This window comes from Gadus macrocephalus, chromosome 3, assembly GCF_031168955.1.
Source record: "Gadus macrocephalus chromosome 3, ASM3116895v1".
Taxonomy (NCBI): domain Eukaryota; kingdom Metazoa; phylum Chordata; class Actinopteri; order Gadiformes; family Gadidae; genus Gadus; species Gadus macrocephalus.
The window spans coordinates 11,653,799-11,670,565 of NC_082384.1; the positions used below are offsets into that span (position 1 = coordinate 11,653,799).

At 44.3% G+C, this 16,767-nt stretch overlaps 1 protein-coding gene across 1 annotated transcript; it reads left to right on the forward strand.

Annotated features, from left to right (window-relative positions):
• The first annotated feature begins 730 nt into the window (after positions 1 to 730).
• On the forward strand, positions 731 to 11,684 carry ankrd49 (ankyrin repeat domain 49). Its single transcript, XM_060047249.1, has 3 exons — positions 731 to 910; positions 6,105 to 6,361; positions 10,917 to 11,684. Exons 2-3 carry the CDS (start codon positions 6,131 to 6,133, stop codon positions 11,424 to 11,426), a joined length of 741 nt encoding a protein of 246 aa, XP_059903232.1. The 5' UTR covers positions 731 to 910; positions 6,105 to 6,130; the 3' UTR covers positions 11,427 to 11,684.
• Positions 11,685 to 16,767: the final 5,083 nt, after the last annotated feature.

Below are 16,767 nucleotides of genomic sequence, written 5' to 3' on the forward strand. Positions count from 1 at the left end.
TAATATGCGTTTCTTGACTTGCAGCAGTTATAGGTCCGTGGTTAGTCAGCTACTCTGATCATGGGAAAGCCACAACGTTAAAGTGACTGTAGTACAGAGCGGGTGGGATGCACGGGGCGGATCATTCTGCAAATGCGTTAAAAAAGTTGATGATTTTTTTAACTTAAAGCATGCTCCCGGTGCGTTTGAGAGTTAACATGGGGGCTGAGAAGGTGGTCTAAATAAATTATAGATTGCGCTGAAAAACGATAGTGCTCGTGAAGAAAATTATCAGGAAAAGAAAGTATATCCAGCCGGGGTCTTAATAATCGTTCCTCACGGAGATTCCCTCTGAGGATCGCAGCCTCTACGTCCGCAGGCTCTCGTAGAAAAGGACATGCCATTTCTAACGCTTCCTTCTGTCGGACAGAGCTGCCTTCAGCCTTAGACAACAAACTCAGAGTAGGTCTAACCACCTCCCGAGCAGGTTAGACCCACGGCGTATGTTGCCGCAGCAACTAACTCTCGGTTGCGCTGAACCTGCTACCTGAAACGGAAAACCCAGAGTTTCCATTAACTCAGAGCGAACAAACTCGGGGTTGCCTCAAAACCAGCTACCTGAAACAGGGCTCAGGTTTGATTCAGAGCATATGATTCTATAGCAACTAACCGTGATCCTTTTGGAACGGAAAACCTAGGGTTACAGCCAACCCTGGGTTAACTTACCCGGTTATGTGATAAAACCGGAACACCCCACGGTTGTTTCCGTAGCCGGCTTTACTGGCTATGAATGCCGAAGGGTCTTGTAGTTTGTAATACCGAATTCTCCACAGGAATCATACCCAATACAAACTACATGTCCCATCAGTCTAGCGAAGGCGAGCCTCATCCACGGAGGGGAACCGTGGTTTGTTTTGAAATCGAATATCAGGTAAATTCGTTTAAATTGGTTGGGTAGTTGGTTACAAAATCATCTGTATATGCATTTAACTTAGTCTTATATAGTGCATTTACTGGTAGTGACTGCAATAGCGTACCGGTAGCAGCTGACTTGGCAACAACATAGGCAATACACTAGCATCGTACGTGTGGGTGAAGTAACGTTACAGTATCATTTAATGTCCATTTCCTAACTTATGGTTAGCAAACCAAAAATTAAGATATTTCGATGTATATTCTGACATTCCTTGATCAGTAAATGTCGTGCAACTCATAGGGTAAGGCTCCTCTCTGCTTACACAGCCTACCCCCTCAATAAAGTACTGTGGGGTATTCCACGAACGGAGGTTTAACAAACACAGTTAACGCTGAACTCTAGGTTGATTTAACCTGTGCCTACTAAACCAGAGCTGTCGGTTCCACCGCACGGGTTATGCATTAGTTCAATCAACACGGGGTTGGTTAACTCAGGGTTGTGCGCGTCCACGCCAAACCTATAAAGACGCGATGTATGGATCATGGAAACCCTGATCGAAATGGCGAAACGGGCCGCTTATTTCAATGAAATGGAACTCCAGGTTCATTTCCAAGAAAGGGGAATGCTAAAACCTCTGTAACCCAGAGACAGTGGATGGCAGTGGATCGCTGACCGCGTAAATGCGTTAGTTAGGCTACATGTCCAAAGCATGATCCTTAATATTTGAGGCATGAATCTATTAATATCCCAGTGAAGCATTCCCGTTCCTACCACATAACCCTTTTCTTCTAAAAAATATGTACTCCGATGGCTCCCAAGCGGTCAGCGGATCAAGTAAAAATGAAGTATAAAAACATACAAACTGGTATTTTCCCACCATCGTATTGGTATATTTTGTCAGTCCAGCATTTAAATTGTCATACCATATTGTCACTCCTGCATTTAAATAAGCTCTTCTTTTTTTTTTAAGCCAATCGTAAATACGTCGACAGTCGGCAGACTGGATCTGGCCCTCAAATTGTCTTGACCTCGGTGGAGGAGCTGGCAATATACATAAATTCAGGGCGCCCTGGCATGGAGGGGGTACCTGGAGGTACCTCCTCAGAGTCAGGGGCCATGTGAGGGTACCCCACTGGTTGAATGTAGGTTTTTCTGTTTTTCTTGTATTTTAGATTTTGTTTGTCTTCAAAGTAACACATGCAAACCGTGTGCGTGCCACAACGCAAATGTTCCAAATGTATTTTTTTTGGTAACCGGGTAGAAAACCTAAAAGTGACAATTCATGAACTTCACAGATCAAGATGGATTAGTGCTTGTATGGAGCCGCCGGCTACGATCGAACATTCTCCAGTGGATGCAAGTCCGTTAGGACTATTTTATACTTTCTGTTGTAAGCGCCTTTCGGCATAGTACTCAGCCAATATTGCTCTTTGTATGATAGGTGTTCAATGAAAATCTTGGTCCGGCGTGGATGGGTCATCTGAAAGGACTGAGATGTGCTCAGCATCTCCAACATTACAGATAAAACTACAATTTGCAAAAAAACGGAGGGCTACGCAAATAGTCTGGAGTGAACTGAGGTCAGGTCCTCGATTGGTAGTGTTGGCTATGTAAGGCTGGAGAAGGCTATTTAAATATATTAATGATTTGCGTGTGAATCTATTGCTCTCCAGCAAAAAGTCATCCAGATATGCCAAGATGTCGAGCTGTGGTCTTATTAATCACTCCCGGTGGATTGCATTGAACACATGAAATCTGCCGTGAACGCAGGTTTAAATACCCCAAACCGGGTTATGTTCCAAACTTAACCTGCGCAAAACCTGCTCAGACCAGGTTTGATTCAGAGCATATGTTTCTATAGTAAGTAACTAACATACCGTTTTCATTTTGGAACGGAAAACCTAGGGTTACCGCAAACCCTGGGTTAACTTAACCGGTTATGTGATAAAACCGGCTTTGTGGAATACCCCACAGGTCTTAACCATAGTATATGCAGACATGATGAGTATATTAATGTAGGGCTTGACCTGGTCTGAGCCTCAGTTGTGTTCCCCATTTAAGAGATTGGTCGCTGCTGTGTATGCTCAGCTATAGGGAACCGCTCATATGTAGAGTGTTCTGATTCCTTAACGCGATTACATACATCCCCTAGGTATCCATATATTTAATTCCCTAGTTCATGTATTCCACATCCTCTCGTCCATGTCCCAAGACTCCCCAGGGCTACCACTTATTATATAATTAGGTTATTGCAATGGGAATAAATTAGTCATTTTCCCATTTGGTTCTGATCAATCTATTCCTCCGACCAGAAGGGAGTGGCACTCAGAGTGGATCGGATGTATCCATGCAGACCAGGTCTGCCGTACGGCCACACCAACCGCGTTACTCGCGTTTGGGGCGTCGAAAATCTGCATTTTTGCATAGGGAACCATTGGTATAGGCGCGTAGATGCGTTGCACGCGTTGAAGCGTCGCGTTAGACGCACGTAATTACGCACGCAAACGCAGTAACGCGCCCAACGCACCAATGCCCGGGGTTCAAAAAATTTAACTTTCAACGCTCCAACGCGTGATGCTTAGCCGCGATAGCCAATCAGCGTGGAGCTTGACCAGACGTCACTGGCAGAGAGTAGTGACGCTTGCACAGAAGCATACAGCCGACATCTTTCTTTATTCTGGGTGGAAATAGTAACATAGTTATGCCATTAAATGCGTTTATGTAAACATTTTTTGCGAGAAATGTGCATTTTACTTTTATAATGTTGGCTCGTTGAATGTGAAGGATGTTTGGTTTGATAGTTATGACGAAGAGGGAACGCTCCATTCACTTGCATGGACAGTGTCTCTGGTTCCTAAGCAACCTCAACGTCTTGGCGGACTATATCTCTGCTGATCAACACTACGAATGCTGGAAACACACCAGACACACCATGTGAAGTTATTTAACCCGATTATTGTTATTTATATCCGAGATTATTTAATCAAACCCGATTTAAGATCTATCATGCACACAAACACGGCGGCGTTTGGGTTTCCTACCTCTGACTCCTAAATCCAGCGCAGCCACAGGCGTGTGAGGCGCGTTGAACCATTTTTGTGACACACAATGATCAAGCGTCAAGTTAGGCCCGTTACACGCGTTATCCAACGCGAGTAACGCGTTTGGTGTGGCCGTAGCATTAGGGCCGATACATAGTCAACGCGAGCAACGCGCGTAAACGACGCGAGTGACGCGCTTCCTTTCATAGTCTACACAGCATACGCGAACGTCGCGGGCAATGCATGACATGCAATACAACACTCACGCCATGGGTGGCAGCAGTGTCACCGGTGTTTTCGCGGGTGACATTCCAGGTGACATTCCGAACAAAGTGGCTACGGAAGAAGAGTGATGAAGCGCAGAGATCAGGATGGGGAAATTATTTCTCTGGTGCTTCCAATGCGAAGCCTGGACGAGGAGAGGCATTTCCAGTATTTTCGGATGTCGGCGCCAAAGTTTGATGATCTCCTTTCGCGAGTCATCCGATATCTTCCCGACTCTCACCAAAACCGGCCCTTGTCAGGGAGCAGCTGGCAGATAATTTTTTGTCAGATGCTGGCGTGTTTCCCCACCAGTACAATGTGCTACGATTTGGGTATGCGCACTGACCAATAATGTATATACATTGGTCACTTGGAAGCATGACTTTTGAATCATTAGTTATCACATTACACAAGTTAACTAATTTGGTTTACGTCAAACTCATTAATTCATATCCATATAAAATGTTTATACAACGAGCTACTGCCTTGACAGATGAATGAATTATTTAAGTGTAGGCCTATAGCCAAAGCTATAGCGCATAATGTCCACAGAAATTATATGGTAGGAAACATTATTAGAGAAAAGGGGTTTATATATCAAATACAGAAACTTGACCCACCATACACGCACACATTTTTCATTCACTACACACTCACGCTTTCAAATTTCATTCACTCAAAGAGGCTACTGAACTTATGTTTCACACAGAACATGAACACTTTTGTTTCACACAGAACGTGAACACAAAACATTACGTAATTAATTCAAATAGGCTGACACTAAAATAAATAAGGCCAGTAATAAAACGAATATCGGTTTACAAGAAGAAATGGCTCACAATCCCGCATCAGCTGTTTGATGTCGCGCATCAAAATAGCACATTGCACCCTGTGGAAGGGTTCGCATAAATTGGCACAGGTAATTAGTAAAAGAGACGTGAATGTCATTCTTATCACGTTCCCGCATCCTCTCATATGTTCTTCTGTAAATATAACCTATAGTGGAAATAATTACAATATTTGCAGTATCGCCCCCACCGACAACGCATCGTATTGCATGGATCGGAGCGTCGCGTATCAAAAAATGGGAGGACGCGTTTTGCTACGCGTCGACGCATAATGGCGGCCGAAGCGTCGCGTAGCCTTCTGGACGCGTACGCGTAGCGATGCGTCGACTATGTAACGGCCCTTAGTCAACACGGTCAAACAGGTGTTACAGGGCAGCTGCTGCTGCTTCCCCAGGGATTATCCCAAAGGTCTTTCCAATTTTTCCGAATTTGTTCTTGTTAGGATATTTCGAATGTCCATTCCAGCATATGTAAAAACAAACAAAGGATGCCCTCGATAAAAGCTTTGAGAGAGTGTGGTAATCAACGTGAAAGATTTTCAGCTTGCTAAGAAAATAAGGACGATGTTTGCCCCTCTTATTTCTAAGACCTCTTATAAATCAAATAAGCGCCCAGAAGAGATGTCCCAGGTGATCATACATTTCATACACACATTCACACACCAATGGAGGAATCAACCATGCAAGGAAACAGCCAGCTTGTCAGGAACAGTTACTGTTAGGTGTCTTGCTTATGGACACCTTGACACTCAGCTAGGAGGTGCCAGGGAACAAACTAGCAACCTTCTAGTTTCAAAGCAACCCGCTCTACCTCCTGAGCTAAGCCTCCAGCTTAGGTCACTTGCTCAACTCATTATTTACTTCATGGTCCTCTTTTTAAATAACAAATGTTTTTTTGTGTGTGCGTGTGTGTTTGTCTGTGTGTGTGTGTGTGTGTGTGTGTGTGTGTGTGTGTGTGTGTGTGTGTGTGTGTGTGTGTGTGTGTGTGTGTGTGTGTGTGTGTGTGTGTGTGTGTGTGTGTGTGTGTGTGTGCAATTTGCATAACTCCCATCTATAGGGTTATAACGCAGAAACGCAGCCGGAATGGACTTCCCCGAGGACTTCAACCAGCTGGAGCTTCTGAAGACCCATGGACACCTGATCCCCCGCGGGGCCAGCAGCCTCTGGACCGGGGAGGGTGTCGCCGGGGAGGAAGAGGAGGAGGAGGAGGAAGAGGAGGAGGAGGAGGAGACTGAGCAGTGGCTCTGTCAGAAGGAGAATTCGCTCCAGGACCGCCCCGAGGAGCTCATGCTCTGGGCAGCGGAGAAGAACCGGGTGAGTGTGTGTTTTCTTTTCTTTTGAATGGGAACGGTCACGCTCAGCTAGTTTGTAACATGCGAGAGTACTGCTTCATATGCGTCTGCAGTATCACTGTAGCACTGTTAACAGGAAAAGGTGCTTGTGCTTTTCTCAAATTCGAAAAACAACAGAAAAACACAAATCCTGGACCAGGAATGTCCATGGACCAACATCTCTACGAACAGTCTGTTTGAGGGATGCTCCGATCTATCGGCCTCCGATCATTATTGGCAGATATTAGTTTTAGGGATCGAACGATATGGATTTTTTAGAACCGATACTGATTTTCTTTCATCAGCCTTATCCGATGACCGATATGCTGACACCGATTTTCTTGAGCCGATATTTGGAGCCGATATTACATGGGAAATCAAGAGTTCTCTCGAGGGCATAATTTGAATATGCTCAGCGAGCCACTCTGGGAACGAGCAATATACTCACTCCCCGATTTCCTTGGCCCAGAACATTAACCAATCACATCGCTGTATCTGAAATAGGCGGGCCAAACAAGTTGCTGTTTTACTGACCGAATACGGCAAGAGTCCTATCTAGCTCCGCTGGTCTGTATACGTCACCCCTTGTATTGTTCTGATCGCTCGTAGTGTTATCAAATGTGTGCTTTCCAGTGATATTTTCAATTGCATGCTTGGTGCCACCCCTCGAGTTGGGGCATTTTCATTCCTCATTGCCAGACCCGACAGGTTTCTAGATGTGGGTCTGGATTTCCAGGCTAAGCCTAAACTGCTTTCCCCCCCTCAATTTGCATAATAAAAATGACACAATGATGATAACAAATGTTACAAGTCTAATTTATAAAAAAGCAACATTTAATGAACTGTCTGTAAATCATTCTGGGAAAAATATATATATATTAAAAAATTGAAATAATAATAATTATATCGGCTTTTTTATATATTGGTCGATCACTAATTCGTTTTAAAGTGTTTGATCGGCGCTTTCTATAGATGCCGATCAGAAGACTTTTCTCTGTGCACGCCAACAGAAGATCGCTAAAATGACTTCACCCGTCTGACAGTTCTTTAAGGTGTCAGAAAAAGAAAGAAAATCTATCGGCAATATGTGGCAATCAGAATTCCCTCATGGTGGAAATCAAGGATTAATTCCACAAACCTTATTAGACATCTGAGAATCCGTCAGGTCAAAGAATACGGTGATCATGGCAACCAGATAAAAGCCAGTAAAGCGATCTAACCCTTCAGAGACTCAGTCATCCATCACTCAATTGACAGTAAGCAAGATATTTTTCAGACTTTCAGCACAGCAGCGAATGTTGTAGACGAGAATAGGCTGACCTCCAAAAATGCAGAGATGTTTATATTTATTAAAAAAAAACGTCCATCCATGCTTAAGAAATAGGCTAAGTTAAAGAATGGTAGCCATGGCAGGTTGGTAGGCAAATGTTGAGGAATGATTTATACAGTTAGCTAATTGGCTACAGCCTTTCTTTCTTGCCGTTTTACTCGCATTAACACAGTAATCGGCGTCACTGCTTATGGCAATGCTGACATCTAGCATCGCTGAACACTACAGCCTCCGTGGTTTTGAAAATAACAATTCAAGGGCCCTAATTGGTAATTGCAATCTTTTACAGGTGGACCATTGACGTATGCTTATTTGCATGCAGGCTGTCGGGCCGCAAGTCTGTCTTGATCTATACACAGAGAGTGAAGGAAGTTGAAGTTATTTTATATTTTTGTGTAATATTTACAATAAAAAATAAATAAATCGACAACGTTGTTAGTGCGGCAGGCGTGTTTTGTTGTGGCGGCTGCCTAAACTGTGAAGTGCTATGGGAAACCCTGTTTGCCCAACTGGTTACTAGTCGGGCATGGGTGATATTGGTTTCAGTGTCTTCATAATCGACATGACCTTAAAGGCCAATTTCCACCGGAATCGTCACGGAAGCGGCACGGCAGCGAAGCGGCTGTGTTCCGTACTGCAATCCCCACTGGAAGCGGCACGGACGCGTTCCGACTATGGCTCAAGACGTGCATAATTATAATAATTATTCATACAATATTATTCACGAGTTATATTCAAACCCTACATATTATCTATGCGTCAATATTATAACCCATTAAATACGGTATGATTTATGCCTTAAGTCATGATTAAGCAATGTCTCGGTCAGCTCGCGACAATATTGCGATTAGAGAATAGAGGAGAAATCGACGCAGAATTTGATTTCTTCTCTAATCATCTGGAGGTTGCAGCTAATACAATGGCCTTTCTTGTCGCCATTTGTTTGTTTACAGTTTGTTTACTGTTTAAAAAAAACATTTAGAACAGTGTCTAAAAATCATTCAAATTCTATTGTTTAAAGTTAACGCGCTCGCTGCAAACGTTCGCCTATGTTCGCTGATTCTGAACGCACCTCTGCTTATAGTGTGGTGACGTCACCTCGCTCGAGTCAAAGGTGGCTTTAATGAAAGCTGAACCTTTCCATTCATACTTTCAACTCTTTAACTCTGTATGAACTCTTTTTGAACTCTGTTCGAACTCCATTCAACCCTTGAATAGTTAAAGATCGTTTAAAGAGACACTGTGTAGAAATGTCTCCCATCTTGTGGTACAATTGTGCTTTTCAATCAAACTAATAGTGCTCTGGAGCACCTCACTTGATCAAATGTGCGTTGGATTCTGGTTTCAACGATGGTAGGCGGTATGGGCCAAGATTCTATGACAACATGACACGTTTTTTGAATTCGCCGGTCACGTTGCCTTTTTAATTCCCTTTTTCGCTGTTTTGGTAACGAGGATTCCTTCTCCTGAGGCGTGGTATAAGTATGATCTTGCATTATGAACGAAAGTGCAATGCAGAAATTGTCCGGGGCAGTGACAAGCCCGTCTCGCTGAGCTCCTTCTACGTTTCAGTTACGCTTGCTTTGAGCGCAAACGCGATCAGCCTTAGCTAGTACCACGTAGTGCCTTATGTCCCTCTCAGCCGTTATAGTTTTTCATAGATTGAGAGACATTGAAGCCTTCTTAGGACTTACCCGTTCAATGTAAATACAGATAAGAAATTCAGATTAGTTGATTGATTTGAGCTAATACATTACTTAAAACGCTACACAGTGTCCTTTTAAAACCAGCAATTAAGTGCCAGCCTAGGCCTTCACAGCCGGTAACACACAATGTCTTCTGAAATTGCCTTTGTCATTAGTATCGATCTACTTTCAGCTGCTGAGGTTCAGAACACATTCACCTACCAGTTCAACTGCTGAGACACAGAACACATTCACCTACCAGTTCAACTGGTGAGATGCAGAACACAGTCACCTACCAGTTCAACTGGTGAGACACAGAACACAGTCACCTACCAGTTCAACTGGTGAGGTAATGAACACAATCGTACAGGAGAGCCAACAGCAATGATCACAAAAGGCTTTATAGCCTTGTTTAAAAAAAAAAATTGTTATAAAATGTACTATAAGCATGTGAAATGGTTCTTATAATATGCACAAAATACTTTTTATTAAGCTGACGGCGCTGAGCGACTCGCATGATGAGGTTTGGAAGAACGATGACTCTATATTTAAAACCGCACTGTGCAAAACTTTCTCTAGGTTCAATAATTAGAGGTTACAGGTGTAAACGAGAGCCATAACCCCAGGCATACACTCCACATTAAGATGTTTATTAGTGATCGGTTATGCAGCCATGGCCTCCAGACTATATATTTTAAATCAGGACCTTCTCATCATGTTGACTGCAGGGTTGGGATATTTCTATTTAATTTAATGAATTGTATATAGCAGTAAGCATAATATGAATAACGATTGAGGTGAAAAAGTCCAGAGAGAGGGATTATTTATATTTCCTCTTCTAATATTTGTGTTTCATTAAGCATCATGAGCATGACATTTTAACATTGGTTTCAAGGACATAAAAAATGTGTGCCAGGTGCCTGCATGGGTGTTTGTGTGCGTGTGTATGTGTGCCTGGGTCAATGACAAATAAACCCAAGTTGGGGTTGTGTACACATCACATCACATACATTTCTAGGTTACATACAATACTCGATGATATCCACATTCTATAAAACATTGCAAGTCAAGCGTAATGTTACACATTTGTCAGGTGTATGAGTAAATGGTGCAACAGACTGATCTCTGCAGTTCAGGATAGAGACTTGTGTTCGATGCCCATGGTTCTACACTGTATCTCACTCTCCTCTCTCTTATTGCCTCCTCTCTCTCTCCATCCCCGTTCCTCTCTCTCTTTCTCCCTCCTCTGTCTTTTTCCTCCACCTCTCGCTCTCGTACTCCCTTCCCTCCCTCTCCTACTCCCTTCTCCCTTTCTTCCTCCCTCCTCCCTCTCTTACTCCCTTCTCTCTATCCGACCCCTCCTCTCTCTCTCTCTCCCCCCCTTCTCCCTCTCTTCCTCCCTTCCTTATTTCCTTCTCTCTCTCCCCCACCCCTTCTCGCTCTCTCTCTCCCTCCTCCACCCCTCCCTTACTCCATCCTTCCTCCGCTCTCTCTCCCCCTCCCACTCTTTCTCTCCCCGTCAGCTGTCGACCCTCCGCTCCCTCCTCGCCGCCGACCCGTCGCTGGTACGTTGCCGTGACGCCGACGGCTACACGCCGCTGCACCGCGCGGCGTACGGAGGCCACGTGGAGGCCGCCGCCGCCCTGCTGGCCGCGGGGGCAGAGGTGGAAGGCCGCACGGCCGACGGCTGGACGCCGCTGCACAGCGCCTGCCGCTGGGGCTGCGTCGCCGTGGCAACCCTGCTGCTCCGGGGCGCGGGCGCCGACGTCAACGCGCGCACGGCGGGGGGGCTGACCCCGCTGCACCTGGCGGCCGCCCACGTCAGCCAGCCCCCCGTGGACTCGGCCCGCACGCTGGAGCTGCTGCTGGCCCAGCGCCGCCTGCGGCCGGAGCTCCGCAGCGGCAACGGGGAGACGGCCGCCCAGATGGCGCGGCGCAGCGGGCCCCACTACTTCCTGTTCGAGATGGCGGAGGATTGCGTGAACGTGGCCGCGCCACCTTCCCTTCCCCCCACCCCCGCCCTGCTGAACTAGAACTGACCTCATTCGCACTCTCAAAGAACTCTGCTAGTGGGCCGCACACGCACACGCACAGACACAAACTGAAGGGCACATTTGTGAAATGTTTGGGAGACAAATGTCTGACGGTTCACTTCTAGGTGGAGTGTTGAGTCTACTGTGTTGTGACGTTATGTATGTTATCTGTGTTATGTGTGGAATGGACACCAGATCTCCTTCGTAACAGTTAACTGATGCTATATCTTCACATAAATAAAGCTTGGTCTAATTATGTATTCTTTTTACAATTAAGACAAATGGAAATCTGTGGAATAAATAGGGAAACAATGACACTAAGTAGCAAACAGTCATAAGCCAACGAAGAAACTAAAAATCATGGCCTGCCTACAGTGTTGGATGGGGGTTGAGTTTTGGGACCATTTTTGTGTGAAATCTTTATTCTGGTCTTGTAATCCAGCTCTCCCAAGGCAGGGTTTATTGTATCATTTTTATCCGTGGCATTTGGACATTTTAATTTAGAAAATAAATATGAGAAATGTTTTCTCTCTTCCTTTCAAAGTCTAATATTGCCTTACAATTCTGCTACTAGATTTAGAGTTAAAGGGGTTTCAGATATTCACTTTTCAAGAGAAAGGTCTAATCCTCAGTTGGAGGTCACCTTGTATACCCAGCAAGGTTTCTATACTCAGATGCCATCATTATGTTGAATCCACTGTCTGCCTCCTACACATGTATCTGCCCTACCAGCCATGCTTGTGCATTAGGTAAACCGCTACTTCCTTTGAGCTGTTCTCTGAAACAGTGACCAGGGCAAATTATTAATATATTGCCCTAACCTTTGGCTAATTTCAATGGCTTCATATAAAAGTTAAATAATTGCTTTCAGAAATTAGAGACATTTATAAATATGAACTACTCAACCATCTTTTCTGCAGGAAAAATTATTTTATTATTCACTGCGATGCCATGCCTCACTGTTTTTCCTCTCAGCCGGCAGTAATTGGGGATCATGGGGAAACATAATTTTCCCAACATCAATGAACATTTATACAAGCATTTCAAGCATTTATACAAGGATTTCCTACCCTCTGGATCTATACTGGCAAAGTTCTGCCAAGTTGCGCATTTGGAATTTTTTTGAAAAACAACTGAAAACATCTGTTCACAAAAGCCCATGGTCTCTGGTCTATGTCTGCCAACCTTGGCAATCTTTTCCAGGGTATCTGCAGGTTTCAGCAAGTCAAATTTAAGACTTTTTAAGACCTTTTTAATACCACCTTGAATGAAATTGAAGACCTTAAACCCGCGATGGCGGGGGCGATCCCGCTGTATTACAACCCAAGCATAGCATGTGTGTCACTCAATGAGACTCATTAAATTTTACTTTCTGTCTGTTTATTGAACATAAAGTGATACTCCAGGGCTCCGGACTAACTTTTTCCTTGTGTGCACATTTTTAATTTGGGTGCACCAGCACGTATTTATGGTGCACCCAAGTTGTAAGTTGTTGAGAGGGGGGTGACAGCGTCTGGGCCCCCGGGCAGCTGCACCGGTTGCACTGTCGATATTTACGCCACTTATTAATAATATTTTCACCATTAAATAAATGCCTTCAGTAAGACCTGGGGGGTATACCACGAACCTCGTTGAACATACCCAGGCTTTCTTGGGAAAACCTGGCTCGACAGAGCCGCAACTCGCAATCACAGTTAAATGGTACCACGACGCTCACTTTAGATTAAATTAGTTGAACCAGGTTTTCCGCTTTAGGTTCAATGCGCGTTCACATAAAAGGGGCGTTTCGCGCATCATTTGAATCACCCTTATGCAAAATAAATCGCGCAAGAGCGTTGTATTTCATCCAAGGCGAGCAATGTATTATTATGAACTCCTACGAGGAATTCAAAGTTCAAATCACAGCCAAGGGGAACACGGTTGCCCATAATATGGCTAGGGTGGCGTGCTGGCAAAAATAGCCAACCGTGTTAATTCGTAAGTGAAAAGATTCTGCATATTGTCTACAAAATATTATGTAGGCCTATCATCATCCCTTTTACCCCCATATATGTGGGGCCCCATGAATTGCGAGCCCAAGTACCGGGAATGCACTCGATCTCCGACCCAATATCGGACGTGCACGTAAAGTTGCTTGCTTTTAGTGGCGTGGTTCAACGTCTCAAATATCAAAACAAAATCAGCCTTGTTGACGCTGCAGATTCGCTCGTTTCGGATGAAAGGCGCTGGTCCGAAGCGAGTTATATACGCCGTTTTGTCCCTTCCAGCAGTAAAGGTGCTCGCGATTTGAGAGTCAGGGAACATCAAACCGAAGAGATCTCCTATCCCCTCATTCGAGTTGTAGGACTGGTGCTTGACCACTGTGTTTAGAATCCACAACACCTCCGCTTTCAGTGTTGGTGTCGTACCAAATGCTACCCTCAGGTCAGTGCTAGCAGCGCGGACCGTCTGCGGCGGTGGCGCCGGGGCAGAGATGCAAAACGTAGAAATGGCTGGGGTCTGTGTGTGGTTCCTGGCAGAGGTTTTATGTTTTTGGCTCTGCATATGGCTGACGACAGCCTTAATCCCCATGGTGCCGAGCTTGAATGTAGGCTACTTTTGCACGGAATGCATCTGGCCTGTTCTGGGTTGGCAACGGACGCTAGCCAACCTCGGAAACGGACGTCTTCCAGCCAACTGACGTTGAACTTGCATTTACCCATTGTTGCAGACTAGCTAGCAAGCGCGCAGACATCCGTTTATATATGCAGCTAGCAAGAAAGTAGCCCCTCGTACATCTCCTTCCCGAAAAGTCCTGCGAGAAAAATAAAAATGTAATTACCCTGCCCCGACAAATTTAAGACCGAGTTATAAATTTAAGACCAGCATATGACATTTTAGACGAATTTAAGACTTTTTAAGGCCTTAAATTTAGAAAAATGAATTTAAGACTTTTTAAGACTTTTAAGACCTCCGCGGACACCCTGTTTTCATAGTTATTTTCTGTTCCTGTATTCATTTGTTTGTTTTCATTCTGCAGCGTAGAAGCAGTGCCACTTGACAATGGAATAGCTCTGAACTGCTGCTACACCAGTCCAGGAAATCCACTCACATGAGAAGGTGTATTGACAGGGGTGATTTTCTATGTCGTTTTAACACCTATAAGTGCCGTATAGTCCCATCGCTGCAATACGGTCTTGTAGGAAATGATATACTAATTATATCCTTCTCTACCTCCCTTCTTTTCCCTGGTGCTGTCTATCGCCTTCTGCAAGTAATGAGCCGATGTATCTGTGTGTTCAGACTTCAAAGGTCAGAGTGTGCGTGAGTGCATGTACATGCGTGTACACACAGAAGAGACGAAGAATGAAATCTCTTCCAACCAGAAAGAATTGATGATTAATTGAACATTGAATCAGAGAGTGGTGTGGGGAGCTGAGAGGGGGGGATGATGAGAGCCTGCCTCGCTACAGTACAGGTCATTCTCTACAGTCATTGTATAAAACCTGGCCCACGTCAGATAAACGGTTGTGGCGGCCCGTGCCAGGGCCTGGTCTGCTGGGAGATCAGGCTGAATGATAGTGGGTCAAGAAACTTTCGTTGGAACAAATAAAACATTGGCTTGCAGATTTGTCTGGTTCCCAAGCTACTGATGGACAAGTGTGGGCGAAAAAAGAGGCCTATATACCCCACTGTAAATAAATCCTCAAGATTGATTAATCAAGGGATAAAAGGCATGTATGACGATGTTAAAGACATATTCCTGGTTTAAAACAAAAGACTAACGATTTGGGGCTCACTACCCCTTTAATTAGTTTGGAATGAAGCCTTGTTTAAGTCTTACGGCCATTACAGGGGTGGTCTTTCAATGCGTTGGTTGACTTGAAATCAGAACGAGACTGTTTGGTAGACACAGTGGGGGGAGGGTGTGAGTTCATCACATGTTACGAATGAGACCTACATAACACATTGTCTTATAAAGTTGTACTCCTGTGTTTTGATTGTTTGTTCTTAGCCCTCTGTAGCTGAAAGCCTTCCTCACTCCCCTGGGATAAACGAAGGTGGAGGCTGCAGTTTGGCATTGGCTCATTTAAATATCTAATTTCACCTGATTTGCATTCAATACCAAATAGTAATTAATATTTACCTCTATTGAGCGATGCATGAGCAGGTCTAACGCTAATTTGTTTTCCTTAGTATATTTTGCAGAGAAGCAGCAAATGTTTTATATTCGAATATCATTGGAGCGTATATTAGATATTAGATATGTGTGTGTGAGCCCAGGTGTGTGTTTGTGTTCTTGTGCATGTGCATGTGAAAACAGTTGTGTGTGCGTCTGCAGTTGTGTGAGTATATGTGTGTGTGTGTGTCTTGTTCTTTGTCTAGCCTTTGATAACTGAACCAATAAAATAACTGAGAACCATTACAGCTGAAGAATTCTGAGAGTTTAATAAACTGGGACACGAAGATGAACGTTTACAAAAATCCATAATAATGTGTCCCAGTATTACAGCATCAGTCGAATAAACAAAAACGTTTCTTCAATTCTGGGTGTGATTTGTTAGCTCTACTCGCAGGTCTCCTTTCGTGTGTCGCTGCATCTCTCGTCAACTGATCTGATCACCTCTCCCACCTCCTCTCTTTCTCCCTTGGCTATCTTCACTCACATGTCCTTAATCCCATGAATAAACATACATTCCAAATCGAAACACGCATCAAATGTACTTTCAAGTTCAGGGGACTAGCTTATCTGCCAGATGAAGAGACCTTGGTTCAAGGCAGGATTGAGACACATGTCTGATTAACCCCTAATAAGATCTGATGAGCCAGCTGGAGGAGAGGGCTACAGCCAGGGCTGACTCACAGAGCACCGTCAGGACCTCCACCCAACAGCTCTCACATGATTATCTGCTTAGTTCTATTCATGTCTGGTTTGGCATTCATTTTTACAACAGAACCCAGACCTGTGTGTGCGTGCGTGTGTGTGCGCTTGGTTGAAGGCCTAGCCAAACATGGGATGGCCAAATTATCCTTTGTTAGTTTGTATTTGTATTTTCAAACATTATTCAAATAGCCTACTTTGATAGCACTTTAACACCTGTGTGAGAATTTAAACAGGCCGACAGAGACAGACTTGAAGCTGTAATTAGCTGAAATTGCTGTAATTATAATATTATATTATTATTAAATGTTTAATGTTTAAAAAAAATCGCTTGATAAAATTCATTGAGCGCGATTGCAAATGATTCATTTGGGCCAGCCCCAGTCCTGTCCCCCAGGTGGTTAATGCTCCTCCGCCTACATGTGTTGCGGCAATGCGAGCCCCTTCTGCCTCTTCAATGAGTTTGATTTTAAACACATC

What these genes read in the sequence shown, in the direction of transcription:
- ankrd49 (XM_060047249.1), top strand. Translation starts at nt 6,131, where the DNA reads ATGGACTTCCCCGAGGACTTCAACCAGCTGGAGCTTCTGAAGACCCAT. An exon ending in GGGCAGCGGAGAAGAACCGG is followed by an intron (nt 6,362 to 10,916) that starts GTGAGTGTGTGT and finishes TCTCCCCGTCAG; the next exon opens with CTGTCGACCCTCCGCTCCCT.